This window comes from Misgurnus anguillicaudatus, unplaced genomic scaffold (assembly GCF_027580225.2).
Source record: "Misgurnus anguillicaudatus unplaced genomic scaffold, ASM2758022v2 HiC_scaffold_28, whole genome shotgun sequence".
Taxonomy (NCBI): domain Eukaryota; kingdom Metazoa; phylum Chordata; class Actinopteri; order Cypriniformes; family Cobitidae; genus Misgurnus; species Misgurnus anguillicaudatus.
The window spans coordinates 6,107,143-6,125,250 of record NW_027395278.1 but is presented as its reverse complement, the minus strand read 5'-3'; the positions used below and the strand labels follow the sequence as shown (position 1 = coordinate 6,125,250).

General features: G+C 37.8%; 4 protein-coding genes across 7 annotated transcripts in view; 3 read left to right on the top strand and 1 right to left on the bottom strand.

Annotated features, from left to right (window-relative positions):
- Positions 1–652: 652 nt before the first annotated feature.
- LOC141362533 (complement component C1q receptor-like) lies at positions 653–3,018 on the top strand. Its single transcript, XM_073864762.1, has one exon. It carries the CDS (start codon positions 790–792, stop codon positions 2,443–2,445), a length of 1,656 nt encoding a protein of 551 aa, XP_073720863.1. The 5' UTR covers positions 653–789; the 3' UTR covers positions 2,446–3,018.
- Positions 3,019–4,456: 1,438 nt separating this feature from the next.
- On the top strand, positions 4,457–6,316 carry LOC129417171 (thrombomodulin). Its single transcript, XM_055171670.2, has one exon. It carries the CDS (start codon positions 4,648–4,650, stop codon positions 5,743–5,745), a length of 1,098 nt encoding a protein of 365 aa, XP_055027645.2. The 5' UTR covers positions 4,457–4,647; the 3' UTR covers positions 5,746–6,316.
- A 2,015-nt stretch (positions 6,317–8,331) lies between these two features.
- Positions 8,332–17,091, top strand: LOC141349214 (sushi domain-containing protein 4-like). Of its 4 annotated transcripts, XM_073864836.1 has the most exons (10): positions 8,332–8,402; positions 8,485–8,557; positions 8,981–9,131; positions 9,621–9,824; positions 11,687–11,860; positions 14,423–14,611; positions 15,480–15,671; positions 15,959–16,100; positions 16,182–16,567; positions 16,677–17,091. In XM_073864836.1, exons 3-10 carry the CDS (start codon positions 9,017–9,019, stop codon positions 16,712–16,714), a joined length of 1,440 nt encoding a protein of 479 aa, XP_073720937.1. In that variant the 5' UTR covers positions 8,332–8,402; positions 8,485–8,557; positions 8,981–9,016; the 3' UTR covers positions 16,715–17,091. The 4 variants fall into 4 exon arrangements, with proteins under 4 accessions (XP_073720937.1, XP_073720938.1, XP_073720936.1 ...); XM_073864837.1 differs by lacking the exon at positions 8,485–8,557 and having other exon boundaries at positions 8,378–8,402; XM_073864835.1 differs by lacking the exon at positions 8,332–8,402 and having other exon boundaries at positions 8,409–8,557.
- LOC129417173 (mitochondrial amidoxime-reducing component 1) overlaps positions 15,790–18,108 on the bottom strand; it is a 30,874-nt gene continuing 28,555 nt past the window's right edge. The window contains exon 8 of the mRNA XM_055171672.2: positions 15,790–16,590. The gene's annotated coding sequence lies outside the window, so the exon portion shown is untranslated. The remainder of the gene's footprint in view (positions 16,591–18,108) is intronic.

Here is an 18,108-nt window from a genome sequence, read left to right as displayed (position 1 = left end):
ATTGACAATGATTAGTCTATCTATGTCATGCATCAATAGATTATAATAAACATAAAAAGCATCTAAACCTGCTTCAAAATAATCTCTCATAATTCCACACATTTGTGAAAACATCGCTAAAGTTATTTTTATGTGATTTACTGTTTTCTATAAAAATCATCATAATGTTAGGAACATTCTGTAAAAATACATTTTATATATTTAATATTGAATGAGAAGGCCATGAAATCCATAATTGAAATCAAACAGATGCTCCTAATCTCATAATTAGATTATGAGACTTTATCTTGTCTTTTACAGACATGGTCACATACTACGTGATTTTTTCATTGTTAATTGCTAATCTCACAATGAACAATATTTCCCGCCCTATATAAATGTAAAATTGACTATTTATGACAGCACTGTGGAACTTGGATATCTAAAAAGAAAAGGAAATGTATTTAATTTATTATCGTTTTATTACTTAAATTAGAATCTGGGTCTGACCTATAGGACCTAAAATTGGTATAGTGACACATTAGGCGCCATGCTGCATGCATCTGGAAAACTAGTCTAAACAATAGAAGCAAGGGCAATTGTTTTTACTGACAGGAACTCTCTCTGGGAAGAGACATATTGTAGGTTATGCACTAAACAGGATACATTAGTTTGAGCAAGTCAGCAAGTGAACAGATTCATAGTCTTGTATTGGCACTCAAGAGGCCCAACGAACCATTTCTGTTTTATTCACTGAAATGAACTGAATATTGTGGAATCTGTTATTTTCATACTGATGATAGCGACGGGATGATGTTTGCACTTATTTTGATGTTGTCCATTTTTGAAGCTGACGGAACCAATCGAGTGACCACAACGTGCACAGCTGAGGCTTGCCTTACGTTGCATTTAGAGGAGGAACATTTTGAAAAGGCACATCGAAACTGTACCAACAAAGGCGGCAATTTGGTCACGATGAGAGATCACAACGAATTAGTTAATGTCAAATCAGCCCTTTTAGCAACAGGAGAACCATCCGTCCTAAACTCTAAAATTTGGATAGGACTTGCGTTGGATAAAGGACAATGTACTAAGTTCAACGAGGAGTTGCATGGCTTCAGATGGACGTCCGAGCCAGCAGATTCCAAAAAATCCAGATGGAAAAAGAAACCTTTACGCACGTGCACGGAGAAAAGGTGCGTGTCCGTTTCGTTAGTGGATGATCTGAAATGGTCGGACGGCTCGTGTAAGGATGGCGCCTTTTATATGTGCAAATTTCTTTTCAAAGGCACGTGCAAACCCATAATGTTGGACGACCTTGGTGATGTCAGTTACGAACTTCCATTTTTATCTAAACCACTTACTCAAAATGATGGGTTGGCAATTTTACCGCATGGAACATTTGCTGAAATAAGGTGTCGTGGGTCAGAGGATATTGCTCCATTTTTTTCAGTGTGTAATAACAATATGGGTTCCTTTGGCTGGACAAATTCAGACCGATTTTGCGCGCGAGATAGAAGTTGCGAACACAAAAACGGAGGTTGCGATCACATTTGTTCAGAAACTTCTGGGTCAGGTATCAGTTGTGCATGTCGTGAAGGTTATTACCTGAGGGATGATAAAGTTAGTTGTGCTATCAGAGACAACTGCGAAAATTCACCGTGTGAATCAACGTGCGTATCGAGACCAACTGGTTTTTCATGCGCGTGTCCGGATGGATTTCAGTTGGACGATGACAACATCAGCTGCGTTGATATCGACGAATGCCGTCAACGTATCTGTGGTGAACACGGGTGTCACAACAGTCCGGGAAGCTATTTTTGTGAGTGTAAACCTGGTTTCAAACTTTCTGAAGGAAAATGTGAAGATGTGGACGAATGCACAGAATCAAGATGTGAACAGGGCTGTCTCAATTCACAAGGTTCGTTTTCTTGTTACTGTTACGCAGGTTTCAGCTCTTCATCAGACAAGGGTGGGGCATGTAAAGATATTGATGAATGTCTTAATAAGCCGTGTGAAGACACTTGCCTCAACACTTTAGGTAGTTATAAGTGCTCTTGCGCCCAAAACTTTACTTTAGCTAAAAATGGCATTAGCTGCATTCCGAATCCTACAGAGAAACCACAAAACACCCCTGCATCTCAAGAAAATTACAAAGAAACACCAATCACAAGCTTGAGTCAGTTACCTAACGGGTATGGACCTACAGCAGGCAGTCCTCTTTCACCTAACAAAAATAGTAAAACAGACTCAGTCAAACGCAAAGAAAGTTTCCTCGCCAGTTCGTGGTTTTTGCTGTGTGTGGTGGGATCAGCTGTTGCATTGTTTATGCTTGTTGGCATCACGTCCGTCCTTCTCATTTACCGATGGAAACGTTCAAAAAAGACCACCAAGAAAAATGCCACTGCTGATAACTATTGCTGGGTTTCATCTGGACTAGGCAATGTAGAAAAAAACCAAAACTGATTTATTTTTTTTATTTTTTTTTGCTTTGTGGAAATTACATTTGAATGTAAATGTTTTTAGCTTACATGTAAATATAACACATTTTGTCAGCATTATAAAACGTGGATGATTTTATTGTTTTAGTTAATTACTTATTTTTTAAAAGTCACGTGGTCCTCAAAACTAAAATCCCAATGTTATCACGTTTTGTAATATTTGTCAAATTAACAAAAAAAAAACAGTACAACGCTCTGATACATTATGATAAATAAGGTAGGGTTGAATGGAAAGGTTGTAAATATTTGGTAAGTCTGTGTCATGTGTTTTATATTAATTAAAATTTCTAATGACCAAATTGATTTTATATTTTGTATACCTTTTAAAGATGTCAATGTTATAATTGGGTTTTACAAACTTTTATGTAGAAAACAGTAAATCACAGAAACTTACTTTAACTGTGTTTTCCACTATATTTCCACTATTTCCACAAGTTAATACTGCACTATTATTTAGGCATTATTTAATGTTAAAATAAATGAAAGGGACAACACAAGTTGTGTTAAAAACAGTGACGGGACTAGGGGTTACAAAGTAATTCCGTTACTAATTCCACAACTTTTAGCGGTAATAAACATGTAACGAAGTTTTTTTTTTTTAGGCAGTTACAATTACTGAAATTTAAATGAGTTGGTTACTCGTGTTACTCTATTTTGTGATATTAAGCACATTCAATGCGTTGTCTCTGAACTAACACATCTTCTCTGTTATTATTCATTGTGCCGCCCACCACGGTCCTGCGACATTAGATCAGAAATGTCTCGTCTGCAAGTGTTCATTTATCACAAAATAGAGTAACACGAATAACCAACTCATTTAAATTTCAGTAATTGTAACTGCGTTACTTGATTGAAAAAAAATACTTCGTTACATGTTTATTACCGCTAAAAGTAGTGGAATTATAGTAACGGAATTACTTTGTAACCATTACTCCCTTCACTGTTTTAAACACAACTTGCGTTGTCCCTTTCATTTATCTTAACATGAAATAACGCCTTAAATGGCATGACACACACAATGTGTAAAAAATTAACACATCATTTTTGCAGTGTGCATGTATGGATATTCTACACTGTAAAAAATCCGTAGAAATTACAGTGTTATTGGCAGCTGGTTACCGGTAACTTATCGATTTAAATTTATGTTATTTACTGGCAACATTTTGTTCAAAGTTAAATGAACATTAAACATTAACAAGTCTTGTCTTTACAGAGTGGCATCTGGCAATTGCAGCTCTTACCGTGGATTAAAATGTATGTTATATACTGGCAAGAGTTTATTCAAAGTTAAATAAATATTAACAAGTCTTTATCTTTACAGAATAAAACTATACAATAACAGCACAAAGCAAAGCATTCTGGGAAACAAAATCTGAAGCAAAAACAGAAAAAGTTTGATGATGATTTCTGGTTTCCAGAATGCTTTGCATGAGGCTGTTATTGTATAGTTTTATTCTGTAAAGATAAAGACTATTTATTTAACTTTGAATAAACTCTTGCCAGTAAATAACATACATTTTAATGGTAAGAGCTGCAATTGCCAGATGCCACTGTAATTTCTACGGAATTTTTTTTACAGTGTAATTAATATTGAATTGTTCTTCTAAAGTCATGTAGACGGTAGACCCTTTAATTTTTACAACTAAATATACAAGTGATTGTGTAAATACAGCCTGCTTCTATAAAATATAATGCCCATTCAATGTCAAAAATGTTTTTGTAAAGTGTATTTCTGATCTTTATGTCATTAATAAATTATTGAAAATAATTATTTCAGTTGTGACTGGAAAATAGCAAATTCTCATTCCCATAAAAGCGTTAAACGCTTTTAAAATGTTTAAACATTTTAGCAAATGTGCAGATAAAATTATCGTTTGAATGAATCTCAATGTTGAGTTGACGTTGTTTAATGCGTCTGAGTTCATACAACATTGTACTTTTAATACTCCCATCCTGAACTTGTCAGAGTCGGAAATGCACTTTGGCTGTGCATTACATTATCAGTTCACAGTCACTGTGGAATCTTTCTCAGCGCTCAGGCGGGGTTTCCTTCCTATGTTTACCTTAATCCCCAGCATGCGCTTTCTAGGGTACAGACACGCAAAGCCTTGGACACCATCTATCATTAGAGCTGCTGCTGAAGCTGTTCCCTTAGAATGAAAATAGAATGGATTTTTATAGTCCAGCAATTTTGTTTATCATGCTAATTTCGCCTTGTATTGGAACGGTAGATCGCTGTGCATGCTCCAAAAATCTTAAGATTTGTTCACGTATCCACCAAATGCCAGTGGACTTTCCAAGGGCTCGTGAGATGTGCCGAGAACAAGGCGGCCAGTTAATGACTGTCCGATCGAAGGAATCAGATGAGATTGTCGGCTTCCTTCTAGATAATATGATCGGAGAATTTTGGATAGGATTGCATCTCCCTGAGGGAACGTGTTCAAGTAATACAAGTTTATTACGCGGATACGAATGGACCAGCGGTGCGCAACGCACGGAATTTACCAACTGGGCGAGCGAAAGCATGGCCTGTTCTCCACTTTGCGTGTCCGTGTCCAGCGACAGAACATGGGTGGGGAGATCGTGCAGGGAAAAACTGGATGGATTTTTGTGTGAGAGCAATCGAAAAAATCAATGCACAGGAAGTGGGTTATCGAATGTGGTTATCCTGGACAATGTGCACTGTCGGCTTTCGCCCTGTGAACATGATTGTAATCCTGTGTCTGTTGGATATACGTGTTCATGTAGAAAGGGATTCCGTATTAACGAAAAAGATCCACGCCGCTGTGACTTTCATTGCGCATCAACAGTTTGTGAGGCTTTATGTTTAAGAGATGGAACGTCATGCTGGTGCCCGGCTGGTTTTGTTAGAAGCGAACAAAACTGTGAGGATATAGACGAATGCGAATCGAATCATGGCTGTGCACATTTATGCCAAAACACGATAGGGAGTTATAAATGTGCCTGCCTTAATCCATTCATCCTTGTTAACGGAACTGAATGCACTCTGACCCCTAGTGCATTTGAGGGTTTCCAACCCACTTCTACACCGGACCTTGTACGCACTACACCGTTTTCCAATTATTTAGCCCAGGGGTCAATGTCGACCCCAGGAGAGTTCGCTGGTCTATTTATATTCATAGTAGTTGCCGTTTTTGCTGTATTAGTGCTTGTGCGCTATTTGCGCAGTCGTAAAAATCCTGTGCAAGAATGCAGTGTTGGTCCACCAGGTTATGCCGAGTTTCAAGAAAGTGTATCAAAGTAAAATATGGCAACGTTGCTGTTTTAGCCTATGGTTTATGGTACCACAACCATACATGCAGCAACCCCCCCCCCCCCCCATAATCAGAAACAGACTAATTGTCCCCACGATATTTTGTGTTTTTGGTTAATTTTATAAATATTTGGAAGAACTGTTAAGTCTGTATGTAGCCTATGAAAGATGCTGTAAAAGATTATGACATTATGCATTGTTAATTACTATAAATATACCCACGTTACACCGTCCGTATTTTGAGTTTATATAATATATTTTCCGGGTACTGGCAATCAGACAAGATGATGTATTTTATGAATGGGTGTCAATAGAGAAGATTAAAGGCGGAGTCCATGATGTTTGAAAGTCAATGTTGATATTTGAAATCACCTAAACAAACACGCCCCTACCCCAATAGAATCTGGACCTTCTGTTGATAGACCCGCCCCACACATACGCAAACCGGCATTTGATTTGATTTGATTGGCTATAAGTGTGTTTTGGTAGTCGGCCCGTCTCCTTTTCCAACGCGTTTTTCAAACATCGTGGACTCCGCCTTTAAATTGTATTGGCATATATAAAAATAATAAAAGTCTATTTGCAACTTTTTTGGTGTGTGATTTTACAACACATTTACAAGCCATTTTATTGTTATTACCACAAACAAAATCACTTCATCCGCTCACTGGCTATAACACCCTGATCAATCACCCCTGAGTCAATAATAGAAGCAGGTGCCAGCCCAATGTCACGATATTTCGTGGTATAGTCACGAATAATTTTTTCCTGTACAGGAATTCTTTGTCAATGAGCACAGGTGTCTTTTTCGTGTCATTTTATGTATTGGTTTCTCAATTTTTCTGTTTTTACCATTGGGGTTGGGAACGACTCTCTGTTACATTTCAAACATCCTGACCCAAATCTAACCCCAAGCGACATGGTTAAAAGACAATCTAATAGCCTACATTAAATGACACAAACAAGAAAGTAGTGCTGGGGGACACGAAAAAGACATTTGTGCTGACTGACATAAAAGAAAGGGGAAAATCGTGTCCAAGAACACGAATATAGATATAAATATAAACAAAATGCCGTGTGATAGTATACTGACATAAAGTGGTTCCCCACGGTAACAAGCTATTATTTTTTTTCAGACAGCTATCGTCCAAATTAGACACCAACGCCTTAAAGCAACACTATTTTTTACCTTTTAATAATGTCTCTAAAATTATTTCAGTGATAGAACAACTTTTAACTGGACAAATTGTACTGTTGCTGCAACCTGGGCAGCCTCCTAGCTGCTACAAGCACACTCTGAAAGTGGCGGTGGAGGGTAGAGCACACAGCCCGCCCCTCACCCTGCCGGCAGAAGAGTGTCTGATACCAGGCACTGTTGTGCTTTTCAACCACATGGGGGAGCTGTAAGTCATTTTTACATGGAAACTACATAGTGTTGCTTTAATGCAACCTAACAAAAATATTAAATGCACGACGATTACAAAACTATCACAACTTCACCTTGGGTTACACCCTGGGTTATTATTTATATTAAGGACCACAATTAGGCAAATTTTCATTTTAGGTGTTCCTTTAAATTATTAGGCTGTGTGCAAGTTTAACATTTGGCACTACTTTATAATGTTCATTAAAGGAGCATTTCACCCGTAGAAACATTAATCTTTATTGAAAATGTGTCATATCTGTTGTCGAAATGTAACATTTCAAATTTGGTTTCTATTTGTCCGAGAAAAGGGTGTATATAATCAACAAAGATATTGGACTTCCTGCTTTTAATGTGAATGATGATTTTTACATCATTGAAAAAAGGAAGTGCAACACTGAAATCTGTATTTCTCCCGTCTCAGCGGCAACTGAGGAAATGATGCACGACCATTTAAAAACATGACTGGGGTTCTAACTATACAAAGCTTAATGCAAATGGGTGAAGTGTCCCTTTAAGTCACAGAAACACGTTTCAATGGCATATTCTATTCAGTAAAACATTATTTTTCAGTTCCATAATATTAATAACATGTTCAGAACTTGAACCCACAACAGTAAACTTTGCTTTAACATTGACATTATTTAGGCACTACAAGTGAATAAGCACTGTTATATTTCCCCAGAGTGTTTGGTTTACTGTTGCAGTTGTCCTGCAGGTGGCATGCCTTATAACGAAAATGAAAATAACTCTGTGAAGTGTGGACCGGTGTTGATTCTTACTTTATAAGGTTTTATTATAACTTGTTAAAGTGTTAAACAAAACAAGAGTATCGTTAACTCCACTGTATTAACATTGAAAAAATATCAGAAAAAAATTACACCTTTTCCCTACCTGGTCTGCAGCATAAATAGACAAAACAGTGGCAACAAATGTTTTATTAAATAACAATTCCGTTGACTTTGCTATGAGTGTATCTTTTTCATTTTATTTTGGAATATGTATTAAAACATTTGTTAACAATTTCATATCTTGGACCCCAGTAAAAGAGGCAATGCACAAAATGACACAAATATGATCACCTGAGATGTCTTGCTGCATTTAGCAATAAATGAGTAGCTCCTCTATAACACATTTTATAACACTCTAAGTTGGTACTTTGACCTGTAGTCTATAAAAAATTATCCACGCATCACGAGATAACCTACTTACAAACTCAAAACAGGTAGGGCTGATTTTGTTTTCAAATAATTTGTTTCCAGTAGAGACCGATGGTTCAGATCAACTGAAAAAGTTCATTTTTACAGATTATCAGCTCGGCTACTTCTGATGCCAAAAAGAAAAACTACGAGGGAATTGAATTGTTTTTCAATGTGCGGGGTAGGTAACCGAAAAAATACTGTAGACCTATGTATGGCCAAAACAGACGATGATATTTTTTAACGCAGTATGTCATTAGACATTTGTCTTTAAAGGGGGGCGGCATAAGGTGACCGTGACGCATGTGACGTATTTTTCATCATCATCGTACATCTGGACAGCATCATTACGTTGCGCGAGCCTTCTGGTGTGCCGAATGCCGATGTCAGTTTAATAATGCATCATGTGTGGCGTATATGCCATACAAGCGTCCACGAAAAGACTCTTTGGGTATTTACGAACTGATATGGGGATTTATTTGTCATCATGTTCCGTGCGTCGACCAGGAGATTTAAAAGGGATGAAAATCCATGATGCAGTTCCATTAGATCTATTATTTTCACGTTTTACATAGTTTTTTTGGCACCGTCATTATCATTTCAGATCCACTGTGACCCGATGAATTTTATTCAGTGAAACATGTTTCATCATGATGATAACGAAGGCAAGAAATCTCCTGTCTGCGGTCAGATCTCCCTTTCTATCCTCTTCCTCCTCCCCTGTCTTGTCACCGCCTTCCCGGTGAACACACTAGGTAAGACAACAGATATATTCTTAACGTATAAATATAGAAGATGAGGAAATTTAATAGCGACCTCTGTGGCACATTTTGTTTCGATAACCTGCTATGTAATGGGACTATAACTGACCAAAGCTATTGGCCCATCAGTAGTGGCTCTGTCAAGTCATTATAGTCAATCAAAGCTCTGACATTACTACGTCAACGTTGCCTATTGTATATTAAATAAATATTTGTTCATAACAAAAGCTTAAAATGCAAAACTATCAACAACAAAAAAACAAACTCATACAAATCCTAACCCTAACACACAGACCTTTGTTGTTTACAACATAATCTGTAACATTCAGTGAAACAAACACCTATCATTCATTTCACACGAGAAACAGAGGAGATAACAACACAGAGTAAATTGTAACACCAGCAGTTCCATCAAACAGGCTATGGGGTGACAACACTTTTGCTTTATATGCATGATTTAGTTTCTTCTCTGTGCACTTTCAGTGGAGCAGTTTTGCAAGGATCCTGGTGTTCCTGAACATGGAGTCAGAACTCCACACACTGGTGTGTTCTTTGAAAACTCGGTTGCCAGGTACTCTTGTGTGGAAGGTTACAGCTTAAAGGGGCCAGCTAAGATTGTCTGCACGCGCTTCTATAATCGTTCGTTAGGCTGGAAACCAATGGTGAAACCTGTGTGCCTTTCAGAGGGTGAGACTATCCAGTATTATATTGTATTACATCCTTATAGCATACACTCACCTAAAGGATTATTAGGAACACCTGGTCAATTTCTCATTAATGCAATTATCTAATCAACCAATCACATGGCAGTTGCTTCGATGCATTTAGGGGTGTGGTCCTTGTCAAGACAATCTCCTGAACTCCAAACTGAATGTCAGAATGGGAAAGAAAGGTGATTTAAGCTATTTTGTTGTTGGTGCCAGACGGGTATTGAGTATTTCACAGTCTCCTCAGTTACTGGGATTTTCCCGCACAACCATTTTTAGGGTTTACAAAGAATGGTGTATAAAGGGAAAAACATCCAGTATGTGGCAGTCCTGTGGGCGAAAATGCCTTATTGATGCTAAAGGTCAGAGGAGAATGGGCCGACTGATTCAAGCTGATAGAAGAGCAACTTTGACTGAAATAACCACTCGTTACAACCGAGGTATGCAGAAAAGCATTTGTGAAGCCACAACACGCACAAACTTGAGGCGGATGGGTTACAACAGCAGAAGACACCACTGGGTACCACTCAAAGAGGCTACAATTTGCACGAGCTCATCAAAATTGGACAGTTGAAGACTGGAAAAAATGTTGCCTGGTCTGATGATGAGTCTCAATTTCTGTTGAAACATTCAGATGGTAGAGTCAGAATTTGGCATAAACAGATCGAGAACATGGATCCATTATGCCTTGTTACCACTGTGCAGGCTGGTGGTGGTGGTGTAATGGTGTGGGGGATGTATCCTTGGCAGACTTTAGGCCCCTTAGTGCCAATTGGGCATCGTTTAAATGCCACGGCCTACCTGAGCATTTTTTCTGACCATGTCCATCCCTTTATGACCACCATGTACGCATCCTCTGATGGCATCTTCCAGCAGGATAATGGACCATGTCACAAAGCTTGAATCATTTCAAATTGGTTTCTTGAACATGACAATGAGTTCACTGTACTAAAATGGCCCCCACAGGCACCAGATCAACCCAATAGAGCATCTTTGGGATGTGGTAGAACAGGAGCTTCGTGCCCTGGATGTGCATCCCACAAATCTCCATCAACTGCAAGATGCTATCCTATCAGTATGGGCCAACATTTCTAAAGAATGCTTTCAGCACCTTGTTGAATCAAGGTCACGTAGAATTAAGGCAATTCTGTAGCCAAAAGGGGGTCAAACACAGTATTAGTTTGGTGTTCCTACCCAGTCTCACAAAGTTTCGTGATATAGTCACATATTTTTTTATTATTTTTTCGTGATATTATCACGAATTTCCGCGTTTTTTCGTGATCGTATAAAGAATTCCTGTTTTTGTGTGATTATCATGTATTGGTTACTCAACTGCTTTTTCCTATTTTTAAACTATTGTCGCTTCCATTTAGTGTTAGATTTGGTGCTTGCATTAGAATGTCACTTTATACATTGGTTTATACTATGTTTTCTGATTTATTTTTTATATGTCACCTGGCGTTAGGGTTAGAGTTGGGTTTAGGTAGGGATGTCATTTTATGTAAATCCAACCCTAAACCGAAGCGACAATGGTAAGAAGATAGGACAAAACAGTTGAGTAACCAATACGTGATAATCACACGAAAACAGGAGTTCGTTATACGATCACGAAAAAACGAAGAATCAAAAAAATACGTGACTATATAACGAAATTGGTGAGACTGGGCTGGGTGTTCCTAATAATCCTTTAGGTGAGTGTATAGTGTTATATCCTCAATCCGAAGCATGATTTGGATAGTTTGTTTTGTATGAAATTTTTAAATATGTTAAAACCTTTAATTATTATTAATATTTATTCTTTACTCACTTCACTATTATTTATTAAAATGCTATCTTTTAAAGATTGTCTTCCTCCATTCATTGAGGATGCTGATGTCACAAATAAGACCTATAGACCCGGGGACAGCCTTCTTATTAGCTGCCATGATGGATTTCAAATTCGGTACCCTGACATGGAAACTATGGTATCAATCTGTCAAGCTGATGGGACGTGGGATAATCAGCCAACTTGTCAAGGTAAAATGCAGTAAGTTATTTTTGGTAATGCATGATTGGGAAATCTACAAATGTGACTGCCTACTCGTATATATTGTGTATATTATAGGTACTTTAATTATCATTTTGGGTACTAATATGAAGGGTGAAAATTTATTTAATCTTATGTGCTATTTTGGATTTTTTCAATGAGCTTAGTGCATTGCATTATGGGATTGCTTTTTCCATAGCAGAAGATGTATGCTTTGCTGTATCTGAATTTGGTCCAAACGAAGTGTCTTACGAAGCAAAATAATTCTATTTTGGGAATTTAACTCTGGAACAGATTCATGATGACCACGCCGGTGAAAACTCAGCTAAAGTCCTTTTTTTATGATTTACTGCAGGCCTATTTAAATCCCTGGAGGGCCGAGCACTGCATATTTAGTTCCAACCCTTATCAAACTTAACCACCTTTGATTGTCTAGTGATCATGAAGACATTGGCTGCGTCCGAAACCGCATACTGTATAGTAGGTACTGAATAAGGTGAACTACCTACTTAAAGGAATAGTCTACTCATTTTCAATATTAAAATGTGTTATTACCTTAACTAAGAATTGTTGATACATCCCTCTATCATCTGTGTGCGTGCACGTAAGCGCTGGAGCGCGCTGCGACGCTTCGATAGCATTTAGCTTAGCCCCATTCATTCAATGGTACCATTTAGAGATAAAGATAGAAGTGACCAAACACATCAACGTTTTTCCTATTTAAGACGAGTAGTTATACGAGCAAGTTTGGAGGTACAAAATAAAACGTAGCGCTTTTCTAAGCGGATTTAAAAGAGGAACTATATTTAATGGCGTAATAGCACTTTTGGGAGTACTTCGACTCGCCTGAAAAGTCCGCTCCCCTTCTCACTCTTATAATGGGAGAGGGAGGGTGTTACTGCGCCGAGTCGAAGTACTCCCAAAAGTGCTATTACGCCATAAAATATAGTTACTCTTTTAAATCCGCTTAGAAAAGCGCTACGTTTTATTTTGTACCTCCAAACTTGCTCGTATAACTACTCGTCTTAAATAGGAAAAACGTTGATGTGTTTGGTCACTTCTAACTTTATCTGTAAATGGTACCATTAAATGAATGGGGCTAAGCTAAATGCTATCGAAGTGTCGCAGCGCGCTCCAGCGCTTACGTGCACGCACACAGATGATAGAGGGATGTATCAACAATTCTTAGTTAAGGTAATAACATATTTTGTTTTAGATGTCTCCTTAATTAACACACCTGATTTAAATTATTAGCTTGATAGGGATACATTCTGGAAGGAGGCAGATGAGTTGGTTCAGGTGTTTTAAATAAGGAGACATCTAAAACTTTCTGGAAGGGGGTCCTTGAGAAACACTATATAGTATGAAGTAGGCGGTTTCGGACGCAGCAATTGATTAGCTTGCTCAGGTGTGTTTGATCAGGGTTGGAAAACTTGGAGCTAAACTATATGCAGTGCTAGGCCCTCCAGGGTAAGATTTGAATAGCCCTGATTTAGGGGGCGTGCACACCAACGCTTTTACGCCCGCGGCCGGCGCATGTTTTCAATTGTTTTCAATGGAAGCTCAGCGTTTTTCAAATAAGCCAGCAGCTAGCGGTTTTTTTCCGCACTGAAAACCGGCGCAGAGAGTTGAGAAATGTTCAACTTTGGAAGAAAAGCTCCGCTCGTCAATGTCAGTTCTCACGCGGCCGTCCAATCACAGTGGAGGTGGGGCGGGACAAGTATCACAGCAACCAACCGTCTCACAGCTGACGTATCAGAGCTACCAAAGCGCTTAGCTGAAGAAAGCTGGCACTCAGCTGAAAAACAGCTGGCATTCGGCTTCCTCAAGGCGTTTTCAGCCGCGTTTAAAAGTTTTGGTGTGTCCAGCCCCTTACTGTTTTGAACATAAAAATTGACGGTGATATATTTTGTATTGACTGAATTTCACAGGCAGGGTCATATTTTGTGTCTGAAATGCAATTATTCTGCTAAACACAAAATAAGGTATTCTGATAAATGATGGTAAGCACACAGTAGACCAGGGCTATTCAAATCTTACCCTGGAGGGCCAGAGCACTGCATATTTTAGCTCCAACCCTGATCAAACACACCTGAGCAAGCCAATCAAGGTCTTCATGATCACTAGACAATCACAGGTGGTTAAGTTTGATTAGGGTTGGAGCTAAGCTATGCAGTGCTCCGGCCCTCTAGGGTAAGATTTGAATAGCCCTGCAGTAGACTGTATCCATTGACTTCCATAGTAGGAATAACAAATACTATGGAAGTCAATGGGTACCATCAGCTGTGTGCCTACCATAATTTATCAACAAAATAAAGAAACACATACAGGTTTACAGCAACATTAGGCTGAGTAAATGATAACAGCATTTTTTGGTGAACTGCAGTATCCCTTTAAAATGTTCAGCTCACACAGGCTTTTAAAACATTTTGGTGTTCAAGACACATTCATTTGATGTTCAATGCACAGAAAACCTCCATTTAAAATCACTGAGTGTTTTATAGACAACTGTTTACTGTTCCGAACTTCAGCATGGTCCTCTATATCCACAGGCTGCCTGCGCCCACTGATACCTCCACACAGTTACATGAACATCTCAGAAACTGAGTTCTCAGTGCCTGTGGGAACAGTAGTCCACTATCAGTGTTTCCCTGGTTACAAGCTGGAGGGACCTGAACTTCTAGAATGCATGTATAACCTCATCTGGTCTGACACGCCACCCCGGTGCCTTGATGTTGAGGGTGAATTATCATAGCTTTGCTTCAAAAAAGTTTGTTTTGAGACTTTGTTCTACACATTTTAGGACATACAGTAGGCTACTGTGCTAAAGTCTTAGGCCACCACCACCAGACTTGTTGTTTTAGAAGTTTTAATGTCCATTTATATTTATTTTTCAATCTATTTTATTAAGATACAAACAGAAAATACAGAAAATATGTACAAAAAAATAAATAATTTAATTTTCAGGACTAAATGTCTTCTTCAGGCATCAGTCAGTGTTTAGTGTGACCTCTCTTGGCACTAAACACATCTTGAGCATTTTTGAGCAGAATAAAAATTAGGATTTAATTTATTTAGGTTTAAGAGATCCTGCTGTTTCTTGTTATTGCTCTAGTGGAAGGGGAGTTTACCCTAAAAACTTGACACATCAGTTTACATTTTTAAACAGTTTTTAATATTATATACACATTTCCGGTATTTTCTGAATGTATTCTATTAAAGAGGCTGAGAAACAATTATATATCACTATAATTGAATCAACATGATCTCACGGATTTCCGTGGGATAGTCACAGATTTTTTTACTCATTTTTCCGTGGCATTCTCACGGATCCAGCATTTTTCCAGGCCCTGCCACGGACTGTCTTTATCCCACGAAACTGTGTGAGATTGAATACATTGCAAAAACAACAAATCTATTTCTGGCATGGTGGCCTAAGACTTTTGCACAGTACTGTATATTTTATAATTGACATCATGTTTAACAGAAGGCTTTATTTTTATATAGCAGCATGTCTGTAAATTGATTCAGGGAAAAACACTAATATGAAACTTGCTAAGTTTATAAACAGGAAATGAGTTATCTTATTTTTTTCTGATGTTGCCACAGCATGTTCCTTACCCCCAATGATGGAACATGGAGATTACATGTGCCATCCACAACCATGTGACCGCTACATTCACGGCACAGTCGTAGAATACTACTGTTATCCTGGCTACTCTCTAGCGAATGACTACAAGTACATGACCTGTCAGTATGGACAGTGGTTTCCACAGATCCCATTCTACTGCATCAAAGACAGTAGGCTACTTTTACTTTTGCAAAAGTAGGACAGAACTTAATGTTTCCACAAGAGAATTGAGTCAGGTGTCTGATAGGGAAGGGTTGAAAAGTAATGTAATTTTCCATGAGCTATCAATTAGATTAAAAACCAAAATTGTGGGCTAATTTTTATTTACTGTTCCTAAGTAGTTTAACATTTGACACCATAATGTTCATTAAGTCACAGAAACAATAGTAAACTTGGCTGCTTTACATTGACATTATTCAGGCACTACCACTGAATAAGCACTGTTATATTCCCCCAGAGACAACCTGGCCTGGTTTTGAAGATTCTCTGCTTACTACATGGAAAGTGGTAGCTTGTACAGCCACTAGTGTGCTGCTAGCCCTGCTCTTGGTTATAACAGGCAAGATTTTCCACTTCAAATGCAAGTCTCAAGGTCCAAGGTACAGACAATGCTATAATTGTGTCATTGTATGATGTCTATATGAAATAAACTTAACTCATTAAAAAAATTATCTTTTTAGTGAAGAGCAGGATGAGAACCAAGATCCAAACATCTTGGTTGTAGATGGTGTTGCTGTGCCACTTCCCTCTTATGAAGAGGCTGTAAGAGGTACATATTGCCAGCCCCCAAGTGATCTGTCCCCTGCTGGTCTGGGGAGCACACAGCATTCAGAAGAACAAAACCCACCTTCATATCCTGGGTACTCGGGGAGAGAAAATGGTGTGCCAGTGGACAGCGGTGAGGCTGAGACCTGTGACAGCATCTCAGACACATCAGAATATCTTCAAAGCATACAGCAATCTTCTTCCCATGCAGGTGGACTAAATAATATATCTGAGAAAACCAATGCCATCACTTCAATGGAGGAGACTGCCTCCACAAGCCCCAGCATCGACATTGCAGATGGTAAGGTTGTAAACTGCTGCCACCTAATGGTGTAAACACAAAAAGTTGTAACTTAGAATATGAATTATGATGCTTTCACTGATATCAATCTTTCTGGTAATTTTTTCAGAAATTCCTCTTGTGGAGGATGCAGAAGAGGACTGCTGATTGTTAAAAATGAGACGCAAAATGTTGTTTGTTATTTTAGCATTAATTTTTGATTTTGTTTGCAAAAAACATTGCATAATGTCACCATCTCAATATCTCATTAATCACACATTGGCATTTTATAAAGAGCACATCAGGGACATATAGGCAATAAAAATAATTAATACAATAATTTTGCAATTTTTGCTCATTGTGAAACTATGCATTCCACTATATATTATGTTCATTTTTCCTCTATACAATGCATAGCGCTCCAATATTTTAAATTATTTTTCCTGTGACTTACTGGGTAACTGTGCAGCATTCTGAACAGCTATCAAATGGTATGGACTGTAAGAAAAATTATAACTATTTCGTAAATAAATAACATAATCTTATGAGTTGGTGGTGATGATCAATATGAAGTTCTTGGCTGAACTTTTATAGTTTTATAGTACCATTATGTAAAAAGGGTGTTTAAGGGTGTTTGAAAAAACTTGGTTAAATCATATTGTGGTCATATTTAATTATGCAATTTTGCAATGGTGTTGAAAGAGCTACTAACATGGGCAAAAAAAAACACTTCAAAAAGGAACAAACGCAAAATAAAAAAGAACAACAGATGATTTATGCATTTGTAATACAGATTACACTAAAGTCTTCAACTGTTTACAAAATAAATATAAGTATAAATAATAAATATGTACAGAACTGTGCAAAAGGCCACCACCATCAGACTTCTTGTTTTAGAAGTTTTAATGTCCATCCATATTTATTTTTCAATCTATTTTTTAAGACACAAACAGGAAATATGTACAAAAAATAAATAAATACATTTTCAGGACCAAATGTCTTCTTTAGGCATTGTCAGTGTTCAGTCTGAGCAGAATGAAGTAAAAAGACTCATTTCTTTAAAATTAGAAATTAAGATTTTATTTTATTTAGTTTCCTGCTATTGCGCAAGTGGAAGGGGGGTTTATCCTAAAAACTTGACAGATTTTTATACCGTTTTAATACTATATACACATTTTTTGGATATTCTATTAACCCTAATAAGACCCTTGGGGTCAATTCTACCCCAAGCCACTTTTCTTTAGTTTAAAAACAAGGTTCCCTTTAGTTCAGTGGAATAAGATTTTGTGACTGGGCTTGATTCGGTCATTCTAAAGAGGCGTAAAAAATTCACTTAATTAGTCCCTTTGGGGGTATAAATGACCCCAATTGAAATGAATGGGAAATGCATAAAAAAATCATATTTTTCTTTTAATTTGTCAAAAAAATCAATGCATCCAAAATTAATCTGAAAATTTCAACACAGAAAGGTAGGCCTGGTACTAGAGCAAATGTTACATAGAAAATACATGCTCAATCACACACACACACAAACAGACACACACAAACACACAAAGGTATGA

Coding starts and splice junctions, on each gene's coding strand:
- LOC141362533 (XM_073864762.1), top strand. CDS start 790: ATGATGTTTGCACTTATTTTGATGTTGTCCATTTTTGAAGCTGACGGA.
- LOC129417171 (XM_055171670.2), top strand. CDS start 4,648: ATGGATTTTTATAGTCCAGCAATTTTGTTTATCATGCTAATTTCGCCT.
- LOC141349214 (XM_073864836.1), top strand. CDS start 9,017: ATGTTTCATCATGATGATAACGAAGGCAAGAAATCTCCTGTCTGCGGT. Junction 9,825..11,686: donor ACCTGTGTGCCTTTCAGAGG/GTGAGACTATCC, acceptor TATCTTTTAAAG/ATTGTCTTCCTCCATTCATT. Junction 16,568..16,676: donor CAGCATCGACATTGCAGATG/GTAAGGTTGTAA, acceptor TAATTTTTTCAG/AAATTCCTCTTGTGGAGGAT.